Source organism: Sebastes fasciatus, chromosome 3 (assembly GCF_043250625.1).
Source record: "Sebastes fasciatus isolate fSebFas1 chromosome 3, fSebFas1.pri, whole genome shotgun sequence".
NCBI classification, from domain to species: domain Eukaryota; kingdom Metazoa; phylum Chordata; class Actinopteri; order Perciformes; family Sebastidae; genus Sebastes; species Sebastes fasciatus.
This window is the reverse complement of record NC_133797.1, coordinates 41,539,277-41,567,007: the sequence shown is the minus strand read 5'-3', so window position 1 is coordinate 41,567,007 and position 27,731 is coordinate 41,539,277. Positions and strand designations below refer to the sequence as shown.

Below are 27,731 nucleotides of genomic sequence, written 5' to 3'. Positions count from 1 at the left end.
TTCCCTCCCCATTATTAATACACACCAAACAGTGATCATCTATAAATTCTTCTACAACTACACCATTAGCATCTGTGCTATTGCTCCCCCACAATGAATTATGTGAATTAAAATCCCCACACCATATTACATTGTTTTGCAATGATCCCCCTACATCCTCTAATATACCTTGACTTAATTTCCCGCATGGATTATAAAAGTTAATTATATCTATATCACCTCTGTCAGTGCACACCTTAACAACGATTGATTCATGCTCAGTGTTTACATGCATTATCTTGTAACTCATTTCATTCTGTATGAATGTTGCAACTCCTCCACCATTACCAGATTCCCTATCTCTTCTAACTACAGAATATCCCTTTACAACAAAATCCCACTGTGGTTTCAACCATGTCTCTTGTACACATATTACATTCGGTTTATTTTGTAATTTATCAATGTACTTCTTAAACTCCTGTCCATTTGCTATTAAGCTTCTTGCATTCCATTGTAGCAGAATTAGCACCATTAAGAGGATCCAGCCCATGTTTGTGCGGATTGTGTATCTTCATTCAGAGTGTCTCTAACTGTTTCCCATTGTAACCCTTTACTTCAAGGTACTTCTCAGCTGATCTTACAATTATTTTAATCCTTTCATTGCGACTTTTTGACTGTGCCGAACAGTTGATTATTTCTGCCATAAAGAGCACAAAGTCACTTTTTCTGACTAGCAGTTTCCTCCTTCAACTTATCGCATCCTGCACATTTTACAACATCTTCATTCACAGTGTTATTTTGCTTTGTCACCTTTATTCCTCCTGAAACCTTCTTTGCTGCCTCTGCATAGCTGATTCCCTGATACACCTTGACTCTCTGCACCTCTGCCGCTCTTTTGCTAACCTCACATCCACCGTACGCTGAGCTATGTTCTCCACCGCAATTGCAGCATTTCAGCTTTGCTCCCTGGGCACATTTTCCATACTCGTGTTCTCCACCACATCTTCCACACCTTTGGTGTCCTTTACACACAGCCGCCACATGTCCAAATCGTTGACACTTAAAGCATCTGAGTGGTGGGGGAATATACAGCCTGACATCATAGCACATGTATCCAATGAAGATTTTTTCGGGAAGTTTTTCCTCCTCAAAAGTGATCAGGACTGAGAGACTGTCACTTTTAATGCCATTTCTGTTTGATTTCATGCGTTTGACTTCACTTACTTTTGCATTAGTTATGTTTGCTTTAACATCGTCATCTGGTATATTTACTGGGATCCCTGAGATGACTCCCTTGACTAGTTTTTTGTCACCAGCTAGGGAACATTGTACTTTTTTTTTTTTGTGATCAATTTTTTATTGGTATTTAAGCAAAATTATATAGGGTGGGGTTACAAATTGATAGATCACCAATAGAGTAAAACAATATATATATATAATCAAAAATGTCCATGTACTAATCAATACAGAATTGGCAAGCAGCTACAGAAAAAAGAAAATGAAAAAAAAAATGAAAAAACAAACAAACAGGAAGAAGGAAAATAACAACAAACAACAACAAAAAGTCATTTAAATAAAAACTTCTGCGCCCCCCTCCCCCCACCCCCGAATCCCTCCCTTTTGGTTCCCTCCCATCCCACCCACCCTAGACCTTTGGGACACGGAGAACAATTATATGAAGGATTTAATTGTAGTGATTGCTTGTTTCCAATGTGATATATTTTCCCTTTTTGCCAAATGCATGTTGGCAGCCCAGTGTTCCATACCTGCTATATCTAAGAAGTTAAGAAGCCATCTTTGTATATTGACAGAATGTGGAGCTTTCCATCTGCAAGCTATTAGTCGTTTTGCAGCTGTAAGGCCAGCTAACCAGAGACGTCTCTGCTTAACACAGAGTTCCAGGTTGGAGCTGTCATTAAGTAACAGGACTTCAGGTGAATAAGGAATTGTATTTGACAATATGTTTGATAGCATCTCTGCAACCTTTTTCCAGAACTCTGCAACCCTTGGACACCCCCAAACCATATGGAAAAAAGTACCTAATGCATTTTGATTGCATAAGGTGCAGTTTGGTGATGGTAAAGCTTTAAATTTATGCAATATGTGGGGGGTGAAATATGTTCTGTGTATGAAATTGAAATGTATAACTTGATGGTTGGGGTTCCTGGAAGATAGTTGGATGTTCTGCCAGATTAGTTTCCAATTTAGGTTGGAGTTATTTGGAGAGAGGTCCGTCTTCCACAGTCTGTCAATAGTTAGTGGCTTACAGGAGGCCTTATGTAAGATAGAGTATATTTTCGAGACCAGTCCACTAGGGCTGGTAAGAGCTGTGTGAAATGCATGTATGGGAAGAGATATGTTCCAAGGCACACCATAAGTGTGCATCGCTGTGCGGAGTTGAAGATAGAAAAAGAATGATGAACCAGGTAAATTAAAATGTTTCTGGATGTCTTGGAATGCTTGTAGGCCCTGAGGACCATAGATGTCACCAAAAGTGTGCACCCCTTTACTGCTCCATTGAGAAAACGAAATTGGTTGGCTACCCAAACGGAGGTCAACATTATTAAAAATGGGAGAGTGAAGATACCAGTTAGACAAAATTTTACAGTGCTTTTCGGCAAGACGCCAGGTAGAGATTACTTCGGTTGTAATTGAGCCAAATTTCTCTTTTGATTGTTTGAGTGGAATGTTGGAGTATATCAGGTCTTGTAACCTGTGAGGGTGCACCATGTTCTCTTCCATTGGCCTCCAAGACACCCGAGAAGCAGGATTTAACCATTTGGAGACAGGATGCAGTACGAACGACCAATGATACCACTGGAAGTTAGGTACACCGAGGCCCCCTTCATCTTTTGGCCTTTGGAGAGTTAATAGTTTCAGTCTTGACTTTTTATTCCCCCATATAAACCTCAACATTAAAGAATTAATTTTTTTCCAGTGGTCTTTAGGTGGTTGTAAAGGTACCATTGAGCTGAGAAAGTTGCTTCTTGGGAGGACATTCATTTTAATAGTGGAGATGCGAGAATGGAATGATAATGGGAGGGTTTTCCATCTTTGTAAATCTGCTTCAATCTCTGTCACCAGTACGTTGTAGTTGTTTTTTATAATGTTTGCAATTGAAGGGAAGATTGACACTCCTAAGTATTTGATGTTCTGAACCACCGGAATATTGGATATAGAGGTCAACTGTCTTGCTGAAGCATTGAGTGGGAGTAAAGCAGATTTAGCCCAGTTAACTTTATATCCCGAGATCTGGCTAAAACTATTGAATATATTTAGCAGATGGGTAAGAGACCGAGAGACATCCTGAATAAATAGTAATATATCATCGGCATATAGGGAAATAAAGTGCTTGGTTTTATGCATATTGATAGGTTCATGGCTAACTGATTGTCGGACAGCCTGGGCCACAGGTTCCAGAGAGAGGGCAAATAACAAAGGAGAAAGAGGGCAGCCCTGGCGGGAGCTACGAGATACAAGGAATTGTTTAGAAAAGATGTTCCCCGTCAATACCATAGCAGTGGGATTTGAGTAAAGAACTTGAATCATAGTAATAAAATGATTACCAAAGCCCATGCGGCGTAGCACTGACCATAGAAAATGCCACTCAAGGCGATCAAAAGCCTTCTCCGCATCGAGAGAAAGGATAGCTGTTGAACAGTCAGTGTTATTAGAAAACTCAATGATATGAAGAAGACGGCGTAGATTGTCTGAGGCAAGGCGGTTTTTGATAAAGCCTGTCTGATCCTCATGAATGAGATAATTCATATGCGGTTCCAATCGAGAGGCTAGTGCTTTGGCATATAGCTTGATATCAGTATTCAGTAGTGATAGTGGTCGATAATTTGAGCAATCCTGTGGATCCTTGCCTTTTTTTAAAAGTAAAGAGATAATGGCTATGTTATTATTTTTGCAAAATGAACCCTTAGAAATTGCAGAAAGAATCATATCCCATAAGAGAGGTCCTACTTGGGGCCAGAAGGCTAAATAGAATTCTGGAGGTAACCCGTCTAAGCCTGGTGACTTGCCTTTATTCATTGACAGGAGAGCTTTATGGAGTTCAGGTAAAGATAAAGGGGCATCAAGAACAACACGATCCTCCTGAGAAAACTGCGGAAGCTGCAGTGGGTTTAAAAAGCTAGCGCAGGATCGACTGTCGTAATTTATCTCTGATGTATATAGAGATGAGTAGAAGGCCTTAAAGTTATCATTGATTTCTATTGGGTCTGTACACAATTTACCAGTGGCAGATTTAATAGAAGTTATATTTGCTAGTCTTTCGCTGGTTTTAAGTTTTAGTGCCAGTAAGTGACTTGGTTGTGCACCGTTTAAATAATAATTTTGTCTTGTTCTATGCATGAGGAAGTCTGCTCTATGTGTAAGTAAATGATTGAGGTCTTTACGGAGTAGCTCCCTCTTACGTACCAACTCTGGTGTAACATTCAAGGTCATCATATTTTCTACTTCAGAGATGTCTTTTTCTAATTTCTGAATATGCTGCAGTCTAGATTTGTTTAGATTGGAAGCAAACCCAATTGTTTTATCCCTGATGCATCCCTTCAATGCCTCCCACAGAATACCAGGATCATTCACTGACGGTTTATTAATTGCAATAAATTCATCTAAATGTTCTTTCATTTCATTTTGGAAGATTTCATTCTGCAGTAGAGTGGAGTTAAAACGCCAACGTGCTGCACGTTTTGGGACAGAAAGAATGGTTATTCTACCTGTCACCGCTCTGTGATCTGAGAGAGACATGGGAAGTAATTCAAGATCTGAAATCTTATCATACAGCTGTGTAGAGACAAAAATGTAGTCAATACGGGAAAAGGATTGATGTCGTGAAGAAAAACAGGTAAATTCTCTCACTGAGGGGTGTGACATTCGCCAAGCATCTACAACCGAATAATCTATAGCCCATTTCCTTAATGCACTAGATGCCAGACGTTGTTCTCTTGACTCAGTAATCCCAGTTCTGTCCAAAGAGTGTAGCCAAACTGCATTAAAGTCACCCCCTATTATTAGAGAAAATTCTGATAATTCGAGTATTGTATTAGTTAAGTATTTGTAGAACTCAGCATCAAATACATTCGGTGCATATACAGAAATAAATGCTATTTTGAACCCATTAATTAATGTTTTTATATAAGCAACTCTCCCTTCAGTATCTCTCCCAGATCCCAGATCTGTATATTGAAAGGTGCGTTTGGCGAGGATTATTACACCTCTATTCTTTTCTGTGTTTGAAGAAGATGCAATAACATGGTAGAATCTATTCTGCATTCTGGCAACATCTTTTTCCAATAAGTGTGTTTCTTGTAAAAAGGCCACCTCTATTTTTTTCCTTTTTAATAAATCCATAATGCTTATTCTTTTTTGAGGGATATTTAAGCCTCGCCCATTCCAAGATAGTAGTGTAATGTTAGTCATGAATATGTAAAGAGAACAGCAGTGCTACCAAAGTATGCTCAATAAAGAAAATACAGCTGTTTAATAAAGATAAATAAGGTTGTTTCATCAGGTCCAGTCCCATATTCACGTCTACCGTGCCCCGGTCTCCTCTTGTTCCCAACCCTGTACTCCTCTGAGAAAAGAGAAGTGTCCCTACAAAAAACAGAACCCCTACCCACCCACCCCAAAAATAATTGTGACTGTGAAAAAGACAGTCTGGAAATATAGGGGCTAAAGAACCCACCTTACCCCCTCCCCTTAAGCTGATCCCTTATCTGAGTGGAATATAGCTTAACAAAAACAAACAGGGACAAAATTGCCCATCTTCAAACAGAAATATTTTGCTATTAATATTTATACTCAGATAAAGTCTGGCATGAATCAAGAAAAACCTAAATACTGAATATCAAACATCCAACATAAATTGATATCATTTTCCCCATTAGAAAATAATTAACCAAATAGCAGAGATGGCAGAGTTTTAAGTGTTTGCAGGAAAGTCTTGCAGTATGAGTTCGAGAGTCATACAACGTCATCTCCGTCATGCAACGTCACTCGTCACTTGACGCGGAGGTAAACACACCAGCATGGTACAGTGGTGGCGTAGAGTTGATGTGGAGCGCTCAGATTTTGAGTCTTACCGGTTACGAACTATTCTTCGTGGGTTCGAGGGAATTGAGGAACGTCTCTGCCTCTGCCGGTTCGTTGAAAAGATGTTGCTCAGCGCCGTGGACCAGTTTGATGACGGCGGGGTACAGCAGGAAAGCCTCGTAGCCCAGACCGCGAGCCCGGTTCATGAGCGGATAGCAGGGACGTCTCCGCCTGGCAGTGCAGTCACTGTAGTCCGGTGCGAATCGAACAGTGTGGCCGGCGACTTCCACAGGTGTTCTCCTCGACTCGTTCAGGATGCGATCTCTGTCTGTGAAGCGCAGACATTTCACTATCATGACTCTTGGAGCAGCCGATGAGGGACGCGGCGGTCCGATGCGATGAGCCCGCATTAGCTCCGGTGGATTGTCGGTGAGCCGCGGGAACCACTTGTGGATGTTGGACATCAGGTAAGCCAGTGCGTTTCCCTTCTCCTCTCCCTCTTTCAGGAAGATGAGGCGCAGATTGTCTCGTCTGCTTCTGTCCTCCAGAGCTTCGAATTTGTTCTCAAGCTGGTTCAGTATTTGGCTGTGTTGCGATGTGGTGTCTTCAGCGTTCTTGACCCGTGTCTGCAGCGTTGCAGTGATTGTACGCTGGGCCTTGATATCCTCAGCATGTTTGGAGAGTGTCTCTTGTATGGTTCCCAGTTGAGTTTCTAGACGTTCGAATCTTCCTTTGGAGTTTTTCTCAGCCTGATTGAAGAACTTTTCCAAAGTAGCTTCCAGATAGGCCACTGTCAGCCGGCCTGCGGCGGCGGTCTCATCGTCATCCATTGTTTGTTGTTTGTCAGCTGTCTCTTTGGGCTTGGAATTGCAGAGTCGCGTCGGCATTATAATAGGCGAGGCAGGCAGATATTAATCTGCTTGTTTGCAAGTTTGACTGACTAAAACGAGGTCTGATCAAAGGTTTTATAGCAGAAAAGTTTGGGGAGTTTGGGCAGCGGGAGAACTACTCCGCCATCTTGATCACGTCACCTGATTAGGCAGTTGTACATTGTACTTTTTTGCCATTTATTTTGTTCATCCTGATTGCTCGCCCTTGTTGTCCTCCATCCTTGCACATAATTAACAGTGATCCGTTTCTCAACACTTTAGCACTTTTTATTTCTCCGATTTCTTTACATATTGATCTGGTAAGTTGTATTGGATTCCACTCTCCAAAAGAAGCCCCTTCTTGCGCCAGTTTAATGATTACCTTATAATCATCTCTCCTCCTCTCTGTTACAGCTTCTCTGCCAACTGAATCACTATCATCCGATTTATTATTTGGATTCTTTTTACGTTTCTTTTTCCGAGCTATATCCCACTCTCCGTAGCTCCCGCCACCTAATTCCATCTCGCCTAACTCGCTTCCTGATCCGTCACTTCCCTCTGCCATCTCCTGTCCAGTCACAGCCCAGTGTTGCCAACCGCCTCTGGCGTCATCCCTCCCTTCCAGCAGCACGTCGATACTGTTCAACGGTTACGTACAAGTGACGTAACCCCAACGACGCGCATGTTTCCAGTTTGTGCAGACGTACTTCAAAATAAAAGCACGGACGTCGATGTAATTAATTAGTTTTTATGTGTTTCTCTTAATATTCAAGTATTCCGTGAAAACTTTGGTCTCATTCAAATAATAAACACGCATTCACTCAGACAGGTGATCTGTATATTCTGCATTCACTAATTGACCCTCATCACAAGGGTAATTAGACAAAAATTAAGATTTTTATTTTCATAAATACTGTATTTATTATAATATAAATAAACAATTGGTCCCTGATATTGTGTTAATAATAGACTTAATAAAACATGTTTGTTTGGTACATATCCCAACAATCACACCATAATCATTGGAATATGTTTTCTAATGAAAGTTAGAATAATGATGTAAAAATTATCATTCCCTCTAATATCACAAATCATATTGCAATTAAAATATCAGTCAAAAATAATCATAATTTGATATTTTATTTTCAAGTCAAAGTACAAAAGTAGCATCAAAATATACTTGAAGTACCAAAAGTAAAAGCACTCATTCTGCAGAATAATTTACATTATATTACTGATGCATTAATGTGTTCATCACTTCAATGTTGCAACTGGTAAAGGTGGAGCTCATTTTAATGACTTTATACATACTGCTGATAGTTTAAGCTATAATAATACATCATCATTCATTATTATATACTGTATATACTTCAGTACTTGAGTGAATATACTTAGTTACTTTCCACCACTGGGGGGGTGAGGTAACGTCTTTTTGAGGAATTAATCATCTCCTTACACTTGGCAGTGTTTTAATGTCCAGAAGCTGCAGAGGGAAACATCTGGAGATGATTGGCCGTCGTCATGGTTACAGGATGAGAGGGATGAGAGCGGTCCTGGAGCGAGGGTAGTCCTCAAACCTCTTCTGGTAGTCTCTGCAACACACAACCAATACTGTTCAAACCACTGAGGGGCTACACATCAACAACAACACTACAATGAGATGAGACGTGGTATTAGTTATGATATTTCACACACATACTGCAACTGCCTTTCATTACACTAAACAAAAGAGAATTCCTAATAAAGTAAAATGTTTATTTCAGCAGGTTCAACTGTGACAAATATATATGTATATATTTTTTTGAACTTTATTGCCAATAATACAAGTTAACAGGCAATTTATCATTACAAAACAAAACCACCTTGAGACTGGGCCTCACCTGTAGTACAACAAAGTAACGCCGCATTTGGATGGAGTGCACCCACATCCACCCACATACATACCTACAAAAACTATACATCAAGACAGTTAAGTGCAGAAGTCCTAACTAAGGTATTCTATAGCTAACATCCATCTCCTTTTAAAAATAGGCAATTTCAGTTGTACCTGGGCAGTCATGTATTCCATCATGTACACCTGTTTGACTTTTTGTAACCATTGAGCAATTGTGGGAGGGTTAGTCTTCATCCAGTTAATAGTGATCATTTTTCTTCCAACCATCAATAAGATATGCAGTACATAGCACTGATCTGTAGTAAACAGGCATTCAGGTGATACTTCCAGCAAGAACAGTAGCGGGTGTGACAAATATTTTAATTCATATTTTACTTGAAGTCAACGTCAAAGAACCAGATGAAGCTACATCCTTATAGTCAGTGTATTAAAACAGTATATATATATATATATATATATATATATATATATACATACATCCTTATAGTCAGTGTATTAAAACAGTATATATATATATATATATACATACATCCTTATAGTCAGTGTATTAATACAGTATATATATATATAGAGATATATAAATATACATCCTTATAGTCAGTGTATTAATACAGTAACTTAGATGGCGGTCGGCGTGCTCCCAGTGTGGAGAAGCAGACAGGAGTACCGTCAGGAAGCTAAGCGATGTGCTGCTGTGGACGCCACGTTAGTTCAGATCAGAAAGTCACACAATAACACAAACTAACTAACCGATGGATGCAGCGGTAGACCAGCAACTCTCGTGTTCTGAGAGGGAAAATTACTGTCTTTGTGAATGGAATCTGGTGGCTTTGAGGAGAGCGATATTTAATGAATTCAATTTATTATTATATAGCGTCAAATCATAACAGAATTTATCTCGAGACACCTGTCATAGAGAGCAGGTCTAGACTATACTCTATAATCTAGAGACCCAACGAGAGGTCAGCCATGAGCATGAACAAGGTACAACAGTGGCAAGAAAATCCCCCTCTAACAGGCAGAAACCTCGGGCAGAACCAGAACCCGGCTCTGGGTGGTCTCGACCGGTTGGGTTGAGAGAGATAGAGAGAGATGCACAGCAGCTATAAGTAGTTATACAAATAGGATGAATTCATCTATGTATTGCATTTCTTCATCTGAGTTCTATGTGGAGGTAGAAGGAAGTTACCGCTTTTATTGTGGTAGTCTGAGTAACGTGACGTCAACACCTTTGATCCTGCTCATGATTTAATGGGACAACTTGGACATTTTATGTTTTAAGGGGGACATTCATTGTCTCATGACACACCTGCTGGACTGGTAGCGTACCTGTGGTGGTGGTAGGCTCGGGGCCCGATGGAGCACACGGTGAAGAAAGCAAAGGCGGTGGTGGGTAAAGACCAGGCGGCTAACGCATAACCACACCACTCCACGATCTCCCCGAAGAAGTTGGCGCCAGACACAAACTCAAACATTCCCCCTGAGAGAAAAATAAAGATCCAGGTATCAAAAGTGGAAGCTGCTGCTGTCGATGGAGAGTTCTGTTACTTTATGAGTCAACAAAATACACCCCGATGAAGGAGTCCACTACAGCAAGTGTTGGAAATATATCATGATAAAACTGTTGTTGTGTAACAAACTTAATTATGTTGGGAGTTTAGCGAGTTTGGTGTTAACTACTAGGCTTAGACTGTCTACAGATAAGTGACTGATGTAAGACGAGGCAAGAATGATCACATAAATGATCTCGTGATGAAATGTTGAGTGGGCCTGTAAATGTATTGTGACATAGGATGGAAAAGTACTGGGTCTGCAGAAAGCCTGACCCCTCCCCCAGGGTTCGCCTGCTAATGTGTATAAAAGTAAATGTATAGCAGAGCTCGGGGTTCATTCACTGCGAACTGAACACTGTATTACATGGTATCAGGGACACATTGATGAATCCAGAACTTCTGTTAATAACTCTGTGCAACTTTGATGAATATATCTGCGGAATAAATTGATACTAATGTAACCTAATTTGTAATCTTTTATGATTTTAACTCTGAGCTTGCAGCTGCCTAGAAGATAAACCAACACGCATGAAGGTGACGATTCTCTAAGGGAGAATTCCTTCACAAGCTCATCAGAGGGTTCACAACTAAAGGAAATGGACCTCCAGCTGCAAAGATCAATTGGATCTAGTGTGGATCAGGATCTAGTGTGGATCAGGATCAAGTGTGAATCAGGATCAAGTGTGGATCACGATCTAGTGTGGATCAGGATTTAGTGTAGGTCAGGATCTAGTGTGGATCAGGATCTAGTGTGGATCAGGATCTAGTCTGGGTCAGGATCAAGTGTGGATCACGATCTAGTGTGGGTCAGGATCTAGTGTGGGTCAGGATCTAGTGTGGATCAGGATCTAGTGTGGATCAGGATCTAGTGTGGGTCAGGATCTAGTGTGGATCAGGATCTAGTGTGGGTCAGGATCTAGTGTGGGTCAGGATCTAGTGTGGATCAGGATCTAGTGTGGATCAGGATCAAGTGTGGATCTGTGGTACCGTAGGGGATCCTGTAGACGGTCTCTCCAGGTCTTCTCAGGTTGCGCAGGATGTGGTCACTGTGGATGTTGATGATCATACCGACCACGAACAGAATAACGCCTTCATAATACACAAACAGGAAGAATTCATAATTAATATCATATAACATAATATACTGTCATATAATGTAATATAATTTAATATAACATAATATACTGTTATATAATATATTTATTTTTCTTTTATTGCTATGGACCCTCCTGTGTGTCTGAAATAAAGTTTGAATTGAATTGAATTGAATATAACATAATATACTGTAATATAATATTATATAACATAATATAATAATGTAATATAATATAATATACTGTAATATAATATAATATAACATAATGTACTGTAATATAATATAACATAATATACTGTAATATAATATAATATAATATACTGTAAAATAATGTACTGTAATATAATATAATATAACATAATATACTGTAATATAATATAATATAATATACTGTAAAATAATGTACTGTAATATAATATAATATAACATAATATACTGTAATATAATATAATATAATATACTGTAAAATAATGTACTGTAATATAATATAATATAACATAATGTACTGTAATATAATATAACATAATATACTGTAATATAATATAATATAATATACTGTAAAATAATGTACTGTAATATAATATAACATAATATACTGTAATATAACATAAAATAACATAATATAATAATAAAATATAACATAATATACTGTAATATAATATAATATAATATACTATAATATAATATAACATAATATACTGTAATATAATATGATATAATAGACTGTAATTATAATATAATATAATATAATATGATGTATATATAGATGAGGTTCATCCATCCTTTCAAAGTGAAGCCATGTGGTTCCGTGACAAAAAAACATATTTTTTCTCGTAAATTTCCTACTATAAGTCGTTGTAGTTTGTAGTTTGTAGTTTTTCTCTGAATATCACCGTTCTCCCTCAGTTCCGTAATTTATTTATTTTATTACCTACAGTAAAAAAATGTATCCAACATTTCTTGCACACTTATTTTTCTGTTGTCTTTTGTTTTAGGACGTTACTAACCAGGTCTTCTATGCACAAGGTCAGACACAGACACCGACTGTTACAGCCATCTGGTTCACACATGTGATGGTACATAAAAACTCCATTCCCTCAGGGAGTCACGCAAACACTCACTCGTCATCTGCCATCAGTCTCGAGTCAGGAGGTCAAACCAGGACAGAAGAGACAGAGAAACTGCTCACATCTGGAAGAGGTTAAAGGTTCTCTATTCGATATCCAGAGTATTAATATATCATCAACTGTTGTCTATGTAAAGATATAGAGGGGTTTTTGTCCGTCTTGGATTTTGGACGTCTTGGTTTTCGGTTCGTCGCCATCTTGGCTTTTTGCAACCAGAAGTGACACGAGAGGGTGGAGCTAAGTACAACGGAACGCTGAATAAGACATTTTTAGGCGACCAAAATGTTATAATTAACTTTGATGAAGTGAAAGCACACAGTGAAAGGGTTAAAGTTGTAGCGACCTGTCAATCACAACGTAGCCCCGCCCTAAAGCATCCCCTGCTTTATGGTCTATCTGACTCTAAATGGGACCATCATTTACTAAATGAACATCATGCTGTATTGAAGAAGACTTGAAACTAGCGATTGAGACCATGAACTCATGTTTACAATGTTTACTGAGGGAATAAATCAAGAGAGAAGTAGAAGCTCATTTTCTCAGAGACTTCTACACAACCAGAGGAGTCGCCCCCTGCTGGCTGTTAGAGAGGATGCAGGTTTAAGGCTTCACTATTCAGACCCGGAGGTTGATTACTAGTCTGTACTGGTCAGCTCCCAGTCTACAGTCAGCTGACTGTCTGCTGGACATGAAACGCTGAATCATCAGAACAGAAGCTGAACAACTGTGCTAACCTTAAAAGAAGGTTAAACTACGACTACCAAGATGCATTTCACTAGCAAACATCCAATCACAGGGCTTCACACTGTCGTTTGATCTTTAACTTCGGCAGTTTCACATTCTGGCTTCTTCTCCATGCCAACGGTTGCAGAGGCTCATGGGTAATGTAGTATTTAGAACCAAACTGACTAAACCTGTAGTCTGGTGGATGTTGTGTGATGACCTACCTGCAGCCAGGCGAGCGTCCGTCAGCCAGGTGTCTTCAAACCGGGCGCAGTGCAGCAGGTGGTGTCCCTGCAGGAAGCCGTTGAGCGAGCAGAAGACGGCGGCGAAGAGGACGACGCTCAGCGGGACAGGTCGTCCTCTGGTCAGTAAGACGTAGATAAAACTCCTGCAGAACAGTCACATCCTGTTTGTTTTTACACATTTCATCTGGTACTTTTCCCCCCCAAAATGCAACCACTGGGCACCACTTTCAAAATAAATCTTTCTATGCTGCAGGAAAACAGACACCACTTTCAAAATAAAACGTTCTATGCTGCAGGGAAACAGACACCACTTGGTGTCCTGTAATAAGAACCCATTGTTTGGTGTGTGCAGCTCAGTTATACCGTCGGCTACTTGATATGGAAGAAAGCAGCTGACTAGCAGGATATTTAGTGGATCTTGGTCAAAAGCAAAAACTTTGATGAGATATTTTTTTAACAATGAAAAGATCCAGATTTAGTGAAACTCTCTTCTCTTTCTTAGAGACAGATGTTCAGATCGATAGCACTCTGGGACGGGAACTACTTCCTGGTGAACAGCGTGTGCAGTGATGGTTTCCTGCAGTCATATCTCACCTGCACAGAGAAGATGCTTGGCGGGTAACAAAACATTATTCAAGCACATGACTTTGAATCTTGTTAAGATCCTTTTAAGATGCAAATTTTAACAGGATCTGTTAAGATGCAAATTTAGGTGTTATGTGTTCAAGGCGGTCCTTCAACAAACAACAACAATGCACGTGCCCTGTTTGCTACTGTCGACAGGCTAACAAACCCTCCTGTGTCAGTAGCCTCTGAACTTTTATCCTCCAGGGCCTGCAATGAATTTGCTTCCTTTTTCATAGAAAAAATTCACAAAATCAGACAAGCAGTCACTTCCTCCTTATCAGGTACAGGATGTTTGTTTCCCCTGCGCCCCCTTAAACCTGGTGCAAATAACATGACACAATTTTATCCAATAAATCAGACATACCTGGAGGAAATCATACAACATCTAAAATCCTCCTCATGCTGCCTTGACATTCTGCCAACAGGTTGTATGGTCTCAGAGCTTTTACAGGTTGTCAATGCATCTCTTGTTTCAGGAGTCTTCCAACAGGCACTGAAAACTGCTGTCATCAAACCACTTCTCAAAAAGAACAATCTGGACTCATCAATAGTAAATAACTACAGACCGATATCAAATCTTCCATTCTTGGTAGCCGGTGTTACGGTTTATCAGGCGACCCTGTTAACTGGCGACTTTCAGCCGAATGAGTCTGTGGTTGTCGTAGTTACGGCAGCTGTTGAAAGCAGGAAGAGAATACGTAGCTGTCCTCGTGAATGCCTCTTTGTTTAGTATTTCATTACAATGTTTAAACATACCGGATTCGTCTTTGGAGCTTTGGAGTCTTGTTTGTGGAAACGTGTCCGCTATATTCTGCTCGCGTTTGAAACGTTGCTTGTTATGATGAATATGTTGAAATCAGGAAGAGCAGCGTCGCTCTTCCTGTAAGCTAATAAAAGTTTCTATTGGTTTTTTGGTTTCTTTTCTTGTGGATTGAGGAGTGGTGACCTCTGACCCCTGTGGTGGGTAACGTCACAGAAGGCCTACTCATAAAATGCACTGACTTCACTGATAGCGAATCTCCCTCCAAACTAAATTGTAAAGCTGACGGCCCCTCAATATGATCTGATCAATACAATACAATCAAACTTTATTGTTCACCAGGCTGGAAATTTGTCTTCAGCTCACAAAACACAGAAAACAACAGACATTAAAAACCAGACAGCAGTTAGTAAAACACAGAGACAGGTTATGTTACACATTAAAACAGTTCATGTCAGTGTCTGTGGCTCAGATCTGCTCAGTCACTGTGTTGAGTTTAGAGTATTGATGGCATTTGGGATGAAAGACTTTTTAAACACATGTTTAGTTGCCAGAGGGGCTCTATAGCGCCTCCCGACTGGCTGCAGAGAGGATGGGAGCTATCTGCCAGGATGCTCCTCGCCTTCTTCCTCGTCCTTTCTGTAAAAAGTTGAGTCAAGGGCTTTTGGGGTTTACCACCTATTTTGCCTGCTATTGACACAATCCTAGACAGTTTATTCTTCTATCTACAGTGTAGGTGACCGTACCAGGCAGGAAGGTTAAAGGTTAAAACACTCTCAACAATAGTTTTGTACACTAATTCTAAAATCTGCTGGCTGACACCGAGGCCACTAAGTTTCCTTAGAAGATAAAGTCGCTGTGAGCATCTCTTGAAGATATACTCTGTATTTACAGAGAAGCTCACCTGGGTGTCCAGGACTGTAACGAGGTATTTAAAGTGTCCCACAGTTTCAACATGTTGGCCATCAAGTGAAACTGGCTCTGTGATCAAATGTTGTTTTGTGCAGCACATGATTAATTCTTTCGTCTCGGCCACATTGATTTCTAGCTGGTTAGTGTGACACCATGTCTGAAGGGCTGTAGCGTGGGCCAGATAGGCAGCTTCACCTAGTGGGCCTGTTTCCTGTAAAAGGCCAACTAAGGCCATGTCATCCACATACTTAAACAGTCTAAAATGTTTCTCATTGGTCATAAATTCATTAGTAAAAAGAGAGAATAGCACAGGGGAAAGAACACAGCCTTGTGGGCAGCCTGTCTGACATGTTCTCCCTGACACAGACCCTCTGATCCACACAACTAACCCTGTGTTGATGTTGAGATCAAGGAGCCTTTTCAGGAGAATATGCGTCTTCATTGAGTTAAAAGCTGAGCTAAAATCCACAAATAAAGCTCTGGCATAACCTTTAGGATGCATCAGGTGTTTAGTGACTGTGTTAAGCAGAGTCAGCACAGCGTCGTCTGGGACTCTGTCGCTCTTATTTAAGCGAACTGGAGCAGATCTAGCTTAGTAGCCACTGTGCTGGTCAGGTGGCTGGCAAGAACTCGTTCCATGGTTTTACACAATATGGAGGTTATTGCGATAGGCCAAAGATCATTTGGCTTACTTGCGTCGGCTTTTTTAGCACCAGCCTAATTATTGTGAATTTCCATGATTTTGATGGAGTGGCCTTCAGTCCAGTACTATTGTCATGACAGACAGAGCTTTATTCTGTCTAGCTGGCATTAATGTCATAGTCACTGGTTGAAAAATCAGCATTATCATGATGTAGAACTACTCGGCTACAGCCTTCCTAATGGAGTGAAGGGATCAGGTGGAAGTGTCAGGTGTGTTGAAAGGAGTAGCCACATAGTGCTTCTCACCTGCCGACATAAAGAAACAGCCCATAGTAAGGGTGTGAGAGAGAAAAGTGTCAATTACGTGAGAGTTCTTTATAACATCTGTAGAGACCCTCCCTGTTGTATAACATCTGTAGAGACCCTCCCTGTTGTATAACATCTGTAGAGACCCTCCCTGTAATTTATCACACACTTTGGATAAAAGACATTCATGTGTTAATGAAAAGAACAAAAAAAATAAAATATCTATGTATGTATTTATTTGTGTATTTATTTATTCTATTTATCTTCTACTGTTACTTTGATCCTGTTCTTAAATAATGTTACACTTTTATAGAATGACCAAACTATCTTCTTGGCTTTTATTTTGACATGTTTGCCTTCACTTCCGGGTCACGTGACTGCCGTTCTCCGCTCTTCGATTCAAAAGAGAAAATGACAGAAAGAAACTTGAAGAAACTAAATTAGATCGTTTTTTTAATTTGTTTTTTTCGTTTTTCGTTTGGAAACAAAAAACAAACAGAGCACCACGTGATTTCATTTTTCGTTTTTGGTTTAAAACGAAAAAACGAAAAACCCACGTGACTTCCGTTCTTCAATTCAAAACGAATAATGAGAAAAGGAATTCGCAAAAACAAACAAACGGCCCGGTTTGGGTTCGTTTTTCATTTTTTGATTCAGAAACGAAAAAATAAAAAGTTTTTTCCTTTCTGAATTCCAAAGGAATAACGGATTATCCGATGATACCCAGACCGTAGTAGGCATGTTTTCAGTGAAGTATTAGTACTTTTACTGCAGAAGAGGATCGGAGTACTGATACTCATCATGTAGTACACTTTCATTAGTTGATGCTCTGTAAATGAGGATGAGGAAGATGAGGTGACCTGTGGAAGTAGTGCAACATGAAGGTGCAGAGCAGCAGCGTCCTCCCGGTGCTGTCTCCGGTGACCCCGGTCCTCGGCTCCCCGGTGAGCAGCAGCAGCAGCGGCAGCAGGAAGGCTGGGACCTCCTGCAGGAACCAGCCCAGCCGGGCCGGACAGCAGCGAGCCTGCGCTGGCAGGTAGCGGCCGTACTTGGTGGTCCTCCGGGTCTGCAGCAACAGGAAGGCCCCGCCCCCGAGGATCAGAGCCCAGCTCAGGTAGGAAACAACGGCCTCACGGCACTCCATCACACCGATACTGACTCGGCTCCACTCGCCTCAGCACTGAAGACTGGAGACCGAAGGAGGAGGGTTATATTAGAGAAGAGAGAGAGAGAGAAAGAGAGGGAGAGAGGGAGAGGGAGAGAGAGCGAGAGAGAGAGAGAGAGAGCGAGAGAAGGAGGGAGAGCGAGAGAGAGGGAGAGCGAGAGCGAGAGAGAGCAAGAGAGAGGGAGAGCGAGAGCGAGAGAGAGAGAGCGAGAGAGAGAGAGAGAGAGAGAGAGAGAGGTAGAGGGAGAGCGAGAGAGAGCGAGAGCGAGAGAGAGCGAGATGATGACTAATGAGACAAACCTCCAAAACTTGTGGGTGAACCAGAGGTCAGCAGGAGGATCCCATTAGACTATCTAGTGTGTACTAAATATAAATAATACTGTGGTTGTTCTGTAGGAGTAGAGAGACTGGGCTGGGAGTCTGTTCCTGTGTGTCAACTATTAGAAATGTCGATGACTCGTAGAGGATGTCAAAATAAGGAACTGAACTGGCAGAGTTCACAGCTGAACTGAAACACCCAAAACAAAAAAAAACAATGAATATGAGCGCTGTAATACATCAACTAGAACACTGAGTTTGAACATGACATGATTAACTCGTTACACAGAAAGTGGTATTTGGGTGAAAAGTTGCAGTAGTACTGCACATGAGTTAATCATGTACTACTACTACTGCTACTACTTAGTAGTACTACTAGTAGTACTAGTACTACTACTACTAGTACTAGTAGTAGTAGTACTAGTAGTAGTAGTAGTAGTACTAGTAGTAGCAGTAGTAGTAGTAGTACTAGTAGTAGTACTAGTAGCAATAGTAGTAGTAGTAGTAGTGGTACTAGTAGTAGTAGTAGTACTAGTAGTAGCAGTAGTAGCAGTAGTAGTAGTAGTAGTAGTAGCAGTAGCAGTAGCAGAAGTAGCAGTAGTAGTAGTAGTGGTAGTAGTAATGGTAGTAGTAATGGTAGTAGTAGCAGTAGTAGCAGTAGTAGTAGTAGCAGCAGCAGGAGCATTAGTAGTAGTAGAAGTAGCAGTAGTAGTAGTAGCAGTAGTAGTAGTAGCAGCAGAAGTAGCAGTAGTAGTAGTAGCAGTAGTAGTAGCAGTAGTATTAGTAGTAGTGGTAGTAGTAATGGTAGTAGTAGCAGTAGTAGTAGTAGCAGCAGCAGGAGCATTAGTAGTAGTAGTAGTAGAAGTAGCAGTAGTAGTAGTAGTAGTTAATAAAACTTTCTTGGGTTCCGGCAGGGCCAACCGCCTAAGATTCTCAAATTAAAGAGAGAGGACGACGGAATCAGTTCAACCATGGTTTCTGCAGTGCAAAAGAGTACATAACTCAAATTAGTAATATAAATTAAATACTAAATAACAAATGAACAATTACAAGCTGTGGTCAATAACTGGCTTGAAAACAAGGGGTTGCAAATTAACATAGGTCAAATAACAGGCTTACATTCGCAGGGACGCATGGCCAGAGGGTTGGATGATGCAGCAGAGAGCTCTGCTGGTTCTGCTGTGGGCCTTATATAGTCTTTGAAGCAACACACCTGATTGCAGTTGCCAATCAGGGGGAGGGGAATGAATGGCCTCAGTGGATTGAGGCCACCTGTGTGTAATTGGCCAGCAGGCAGGGGAATGATTTTGATGAGGTTATCCTGTCCATGGCAGAGGCTGCCATTTGACAATGAAAGAATTTACAACAGCCGCCCCCACAGGAGCCCAGCTTCTGTGACTGAGAACCGAGTTCCTTAAAGTTGTCAAGGTGGCAGTGAGGGCAACGGGATAAGCCGTGCGACTGGTCTGGTGTAGGTCCGGTCCTGAATCAAGATGTCCGCAGATCTGACCCGTCCGTCCGGACTGAGATGGGCCTTTTTTACTTTTCCAATGAGCCACTGGGCTCGGGGCAGTTGAGGATCCATAACAAGGACTACTGTGTCCTCCTCCAGGTTATCTGTCGCAGTTAGCCATTTGTTCCGTGGTTGCAAGGTAGGGAGGTAATCCCGAATGAACTGTGACCAGAACTGATCTGCCAGGATTTGACTCTGGCGCCATCGGCGCCGCCCCATGGACTCAGGAGCGTAGGTTACTTGGGGTAAGGTGGAGTCTCGCCGCCCCATGATCAGCATGTTTGGTGTAACTGGGTCCAGGTTAGCCACATCTGAGGAGGTGTATCCCAAAGGTTTTGAATTAAGGATTCCTTCCACCTCTATCAGCACAGTATTAAGTATGTCCTCAGACACTGGTTGGTGACCCACTGCAACTCGAAGTGCATTCTTCACTGATCGAATCTCTCTCTCCCAGATACCGCCAAAATGAGGAGAGTTTGGAGGATTGAACTTGAACGTGAGTTGATAGTCACTGAGTTTCTGTTGAAGTTCGGGTTCCATTGCATGAAATGCTTCTTGAAGCTCCCTTTCAGCCCCACGGAAATTTGTGCCCCTGTCAGAATGTAGGTCCATAGGTTTACCTCGGCGGGATATAAACCTCCTGAGAGCAAGGAGGAATGCATCAGAGTCCAGAGAGTTGAGGAGGTCGAGGTGTACTGCCTTGGTCGTCATGCACTTGAATATGACACCCCAGCGTTTTTCACTACGCCGTCCGATTTTGACCATGAAAGGCCCAAAGCAGTCTACTCCTGTAGAAAGGAATGGAGGGCTTAATAGCCTAAGACGGGCAGGTGGAAGATCGGCCATAAGGGGGACTTTAGGCTTCGCTCGCCATCGCTGGCAAGCGGGACAGGATGATTGATGACGTTTTACAGCCTGCCTCCCACGGAGAATCCAGTAGTGTCTACGGATTTCAGCAAAGACACGCTCGGGGCCAGAATGGAGAAGACGGTCGTCAAAGTCCTTAACAAGCAGTTTAGTGACTGGGTGTGAAGGATCCAACACAACAGGGTGCACAGGAATCTCAAGAGACCCTTGAAAGTTCCGTAGCCTTCCACCAACTCTTATGAGGCCTGTTAGCTTATCGAGTTCAGGGGCAAGAGCTCTGAGCTTGCTGTTCCGAGGAAGAGGTTTGCCAGTTTGCAAGGACTTCTGCTCCCTTGGAAAACTTTCCGCTTGACACTGTTTAAGCAATCTGATCTCAGCATCCCCATAGGTTGGTGCTGGTGAACTCTCAGAGGTCTGCTTGTTGAGGTTATCATAGCGGACTTGTACTAGGTCTTTCCATGAGTCCTGTGTGAGATTCAGTTGTTGCTGACTCCGAGTTTCAATGGTTGTCAGGCAGCAAAAAGTGAGACCTCTGAGTTCAGTGGGGTCTGGCTTGACTGTATGTTTAGGCCACATAGGCCAACTGTCATGTGGTTGCTTAAGGAAGGGAGGTCCATTCCTCCAGCGATTATGCTGGGATAGGTCAGAAAGAGTTTTTCCTCGGGTAATGTCATCTGCAGGGTTATTGGAAGAATCCACATAACGCCAGGAATGAAGGTCTGTGAGCTCTTGAATTTCTGCCACTCTTAAGCCCACAAACACCTTAAAGCGGCAGGATTCGGATTGCAGCCATTCCAAAACGGTGGTGGAATCTGTCCACAAGGTAGTGTGACGGAGAGTGATGCTAAGCTCTTTCTGAAGGAGTTTGGCTAGTTGAGCGCCAGCTAAAGCACCACACAACTCCAGACGTGGCATAGATAATTGCTTCTTAGGGGCAACTCTAGACCTAGCCATGACAAAGGTAGTGTGGCATTCCTCCTTATACTCATTGAGCAGATAAGCAACTGCTCCATATGCTCGCTCAGAAGCATCGCAGAAGACATGCAGATCCTGAGTAATGACATCGGGTCTATCTGCTGGGGTATAGCATCGGGGGATGGTAATAGACTGAAGATTGGGTAACTCCTTCTCCCATGCTTCCCAGGCTGCGTGGAGGTCTGCAGGTAAGTTTGGGTCGTCCCAATCTCTTTTCTTTGACCAAAGCTGTTGGACGAGGATTTTGGCTCTGGTAAGGTAGGGTATAAGGAACCCTAAGGGATCATATTGTTGAGCAAGCACTTGATAGATCCTTCTCATGGTTACTGGGGACTGCTGCAGGGGCTTGTGCTGATAGCTCAAGACATCGGGGGAGCAGTTCCACTTCAGGCCCAGAGTGGACTCTACCGGTTCAACACGGTTCTGTGAGAGCCATAGTTCCAAGCTCTGTGACTGCACATCTGGGGGTAAATGAGCTACCACTGACGGGTGATTGCTAGCCCACTGACGCACTTGGAAGCCACCTATGGCCAGAAGTTCTCGTGTTTTGTCAACCAGGCATCTTGCTTCTGGGATACTGAGGCAGCTTGTCAGACAGTTGTCAACATAGAAATTATTCTCCACAGCCCATTTGATCTCCTCGTATCCCTCACAGTGATCTTGGACATGTTTCTGAACAGCGAAAGTTGCACAACAGGGGCTGCTTGTGGTGCCAAAGGGTAGCACTTGCCATTCATAAACATCAGGTTCCAGTTCCCTCTTCATGTTTCGCCAAAGGAATCTGAGCAAGGGCTGGTCTTTGGGTAGCAGTCGCACCTGGTGAAACATGCCCTTGATGTCACCACTTACTGCTACCGGGTATTGGCGAAAACGAAGGAGGACCCCAATAAGGGAAGGGCTCAGAGTTGGACCAGGAAGTAGCTGGTCATTCAGGCACATCCCCTGGAATCTGAATGAACAATTGAATACCAAGCGGGCTTTATTATTGTGATGGACCAGATGATGGGGCAGATACCAAGATTCCGATGAGCTATTAATTTTTTCAAGAGGAACTTTCTTGACATAGCCAGCTTTCTCCAGCTTTAGTATCTCCTCATTGTAGACAGCTGTCTTCTCCTCATCTTTGAGGAGCCTCCTTTCTGTACTCCTTAGATTGGGCATGGTAGCAACCATTGGAGCCTTCAGTTTGGGAGCATCATGAATCCGGAGAAGTGGAGTGGCATAGCGCTCAATTCCATCGACAGTCACTCTTTTCGTTTGCGCCTCCAACATATTAATGGCCTGTTTGTCTTGTTGGGACCGAGTGACTTGTTTCTCACTGCGGAAGGGTAGTACATCCAGTTTCCATAGCTTTTCCACATGACTAAGCAAGGAATCAGATGGCATGATGGAGGCAGTGAACAGACATTGGTGTGCAGGAGGACAACTTATAGGTAAACCCTCATTACCTTGGAGGGTCCAACCCAGCTGAGTGTGCACAGCAATGGGTCCTCCCTGAAGACCTCTTCTCACCGGCTCCATGGGTGAGATAAGATGAGTTGTCTGAGCCAATTAAGACAAGGGGTTGGACTCTCCTGAAAGGCTGAAGGGGGATATCTTTTAGATATGGGTATCGGCGTTTAAGAGACTGAACTGGGTATGTCTGATCAATAAGATCGATCTCCTTTGCAGTAAAAGCATGCCGAATGGGGTATCTGACCGTGGGTGCTGAGATGGGGGAGATCTCAAACTGCACGCTTTCGCCTTCAATGTTGGTGATGTCAGAACGAATGGTACGGAGGGTAAGTACCTCCTCCTTTCCCTTCAGTTGAAGCTGTTGGACAGCAGCAGGCAGGATCATGGATCGAACAGAGCCATCATCTAGTATGGCATATGTACTCAGTGAAATATTATCATTCCAGAGGAGTACTGGGACAACTTTAAGGAGCACACGGTTAGAGGAGTTGGAGTGAGAGAAGTACACTTTGCTGTGTGAGCGTGAGATTTCAGGGCGTGGCTCTTGTCTAGCCTCTGTTGTTGGGCTTTGGATTGTAACCATCCAGCCAAGTCCCTTAGATTGTATGGGTTCAATGTGGCTACAGTGAGTTTGCCTTGTAAGTGCAAGAACTCGATGAAACTCTCTCTCAAATATCTTGGCAGCTTGCTCAGTAAACGGTCGACATGAGAGCAACAGTTCAGCTCATAACCAGTTGGACCCTCTAGCGATACCAGCATACTCACTAGCAGGTGAACCTGGAGGGAGAAACTCTGAAACCCTTGTGAGTCACCAATCTTGACATCAGGTGCTGTGAGTATTGCGGCTATCTCACTCTGAGCCAACTGGTGGGGCTGACCATACTGCAGTTGGAGGGCCTGCACTGTAGCAGTATAAGGCTCTGGATGATGACGGCAAGACTGAGCAATCATCTGGGCTTCAGGCAATTTGAGATGCTCCAGGAGAACGTGGTATTTATATTTCTCGCTCAGCTGAACATAGGGGTTCAAAAGATTGTCCAGTGCCAGCTTCAGATTGGCAAAGTCCTTCTCACTATCCTTAGTGAAATCTGGGATAGTAGGCCTTGGAACTCCATACAGTGATGGCTCATGTGGAAGCGGGTTAGCTGAAGCTGTGGCAGTTAGATGAGCCATTTCTGAAGGTGGTGGTAGCGATATCCGAGCTACCTGCTGTGATGAAAGTGGCTGTGACTGCACGCCAGCATAAGGAAGAAATTGTGGATGAGAGTGGGTAGGAACGATGCACTGATTTCCTGGGGCTCTTGGATGGAATGAATGAAAAGAATGGCTGGTGGCAGGCATGGCCTCACCTGCAGGGGGGGCAGTAGAAGGTTGAGGTCTTTTCTGGTTGGATAAGGAAAGAGGCTGGGAGCAAACAGGGCCCAAAGAGGATAGAATGGATTGTGAATGTACCACATGAATTGGTGAACGTATCACCTGATACTGTAATGGTAAACGCTGCTGTTGGGAAACACAAGTGGTAAGCTTAGGACACAATCCATGCTGTAAAGTGGGTTGTATGTTTAAGCCTTGAGTTGAAGCAAGTGGCTTATATGGGAATGCAGGTGGAACTACAGGCATCTTGACAGTACTGAGAGGGAGGTTATGGAGCCTGTAAGCAGTGAAGTTCTCCTCTGCTGAATCCATATGCCCAGTCAGTGTAAATTGCTGTATGTTTCTCTGTTGGACTTGAGGCCTAACCGCAGCATCTGATGCTTGGTCAGGATTCAGATGAGGTGTGGATGTTCCCACTAGCTGTGCATGAGGCCTTATGTCGTCATATTGGACTTCAGCATTCACATTATGCTTTGTGTTTGGTCCATGAAGAAAGATGGATTGATTAGAATCAGAATCATTTTCAGGATTATTAGGGAGAAGAGGTACACCTTGGTACATAGGCTCATTTAGGACTTCCTTCAGGTGGTCCAAAAGAGCTCCCCCTGGTGGTTCAAAACCACCTACAGCCCCTCTCAGTTCATCATGAAGCTTCAGTGGTTCATGACTCAGTGTTGCTTGAATAAAGGCTGAAGACTGAAGAACAGGATTAGCTCTGTGGGCATCTATTGGAGGAGGAGGTTTAGGCACTGCAGGGTAATTGACTGTTGAGAATGTTGGAAGGTGAGAATCATGGGAAGGTGCTTCCTCTTGTGTCTCAAGTTGTGGCTCATCTTGAGCCTGGGGTTGATTTGTGCTCTGCCCCAGCAATGTGCTAATGTGTTCCAACATTTCCCGTCGTTCCCGGCTGCGTTTCTCAAGCTCCTCCATTTTGCCTCGAATGAGTTCCATTTCATTGGTTTCCTCCATTTCACTTTCCTTCAGTGATTCCATCATGTTTGACAAAGACTCTTGATCCATGTTAAGTGTAGAGATGGATTTTCCTGACAGATCTTCAAACCCATAACACTGTGGTTTCTTCCTCTGTCTCCTGGGATAAGTCTTGTAATGTGCTGATTCACTTCCATTCCTCTCATACTGTTCATTTTTATCTTCTTCCATTGTCTTTAACTTAGGTAGTCAGCGATCCGGCTCGAAGGACCATAATAAAACTTTCTTGGGTTCCGGCAGGGCCAACCGCCTAAGATTCTCAAATTAAAGAGAGAGGACGACGGAATCAGTTTAAGGGGGTTTATTGGCATCCAAACCATGGTTTCTGCAGTGCAAAAGAGTACATAACTCAAATTAGTAATATAAATTAAATACTAAATAACAAATGAACAATTACAAGCTGTGGTCAATAACTGGCTTGAAAACAAGGGGTTGCAAATTAACATAGGTCAAATAACAGGCTTACATTCGCAGGGACGCATGGCCAGAGGGTTGGATGATGCAGCAGAGAGCTCTGCTGGTTCTGCTGTGGGCCTTATATAGTCTTTGAAGCAACACACCTGATTGCAGTTGCCAATCAGGGGGAGGGGAATGAATGGCCTCAGTGGATTGAGGCCACCTGTGTGTAATTGGCCAGCAGGCAGGGGAATGATTTTGATGAGATTATCCTGTCCATGGCAGAGGCTGCCATTTGACAATGAAAGAATTTACAACAGTAGTATTAGTAGTAGTAAAGGCAGAGATAGTGAGTGGTGTATTCTGGTTGTAGTAATTGTCCTTTCACCATCTGTGTTTGGCAGCCTGTGTTCTGTCCTTCAGGTAGAGCAGCAGATAATATTAGATTCATTATTCATGTCAGATAAACCAGCGTGGAACTGGTTATTCCGGAGGAGCAGTGCAAACCAAACATCTCTTATAACAATGCAAATACACGCCTCATACATACTGTACATGTGTTATTTTATCGTAATCATATTATTATTATTATCACACATACTAAATTCTGTTTCCTTTATATTTTCTTTTTCTGCAGTTTGTTTTTCTGAATTTGTTAAATATAACATATGTAATGGCAATTTTCATATCTGCAGTTGACAGTCCAACACCCCGAGGAGTAGGCCAAAGTTCACACTGTACCTTTAGATAATCTTGGGGCCTTACATGTTCAAACTTGTCACCATAAGCATTAAACAGTATGTACATGTTTTATCTTCTGTGACCATAAACAACAGAGGGCTGAAGTACTTGTTATGTCTTGTGATGCTCTGTTGTCTGTTCTGTGCTGCGAAATGATACACTTTCTATCTTTCTCTTCTTTGCACTTATCTGTGTGTGTTGCTTTAGTATGTATAAATGCTGACTACTCTTTGTGTTCGGGGCTCACTTGCCAAAGTCCACTCAGGTGGCTGTGCTTGTGAGTTCATCTGCAGATGCTTTTCTTATTAATATATGCTTTTTTATTAAATTTACTTGAAAGACAAGTTGTTACCTTGGTTTGTGTCTTGTTTTAACAGAAACTGCCACCACACATACATGTATTGTTTTTATATTAACAATACTGTGAATATAAATTAATGTCAGTATTCATACAGAGGTTCAGAATAAGGTTTTAAATAAAAAACTAAATAAATTACTCAATAAATTAATGTTTCTGTTTTCCTTTGCTTCTTTATTTATTTACCTCTGTATTAATTCCGTTATCTATCTACTCTTCTATTTAAATTTCCCTTTAATTTATTTTTATTAACTTTTACATGTATTCATTTAATTTTGTATTTATTTTGAATTTATTTTTAAAATATATTTATTCATTATTAAATTATATGTATTTATTTCTGCATGATTTTCTTGTTGCACCCCCTCCCCCCATTTATTTACAATAAAACAAACTTATTTATTTCTGTATTCTTGTCCTTATATATTTCTTTATATATTTCTTTTTATATTTTTTTCCTGCTGAAGTTGACAAATAAAACAGTGGAGTCAGATTCTTCACATTCCAGATGTTAAACAGCAGCAGGTCTGTTCATGTGTTAAAACCATCAATGCTTGGCAGCTACTGTTGAATTCAGCATAAAGAGAGTCCACCAAAGAGAACCACTCCCTCCCACCACACCATCGTTCCTGTCGCTTCATGTTCAGAGCCTTTTACAACCTATAGTCACTGTAGCTGACCCTGAACTCCACTCAGAGAATACTCTAATTATAATAGTACTGCTAATTTGCTGAACAAACATTAATCATAAATGTCAATATGAAGAACATTTCTGAATCTTCTCGGCATAAACTCAGCCCGTTA

The 27,731-nt window shown here is 41.9% G+C and overlaps 1 protein-coding gene across 1 annotated transcript; it reads right to left on the bottom strand.

Moving 5' to 3' along the window:
* Positions 1-8,014: 8,014 nt before the first annotated feature.
* LOC141765231 (3-oxo-5-alpha-steroid 4-dehydrogenase 2-like) lies at positions 8,015-18,058 on the bottom strand. Its single transcript, XM_074631310.1, has 5 exons — positions 17,636-18,058; positions 13,508-13,671; positions 11,325-11,426; positions 10,114-10,264; positions 8,015-8,482 (listed from the first exon to the last, which is right to left on the bottom strand). The coding sequence occupies exons 1-5, from the start codon at positions 17,917-17,919 to the stop codon at positions 8,416-8,418; spliced, it is 768 nt and encodes a 255-aa protein (XP_074487411.1). The 5' UTR covers positions 17,920-18,058; the 3' UTR covers positions 8,015-8,415.
* Positions 18,059-27,731: the final 9,673 nt, after the last annotated feature.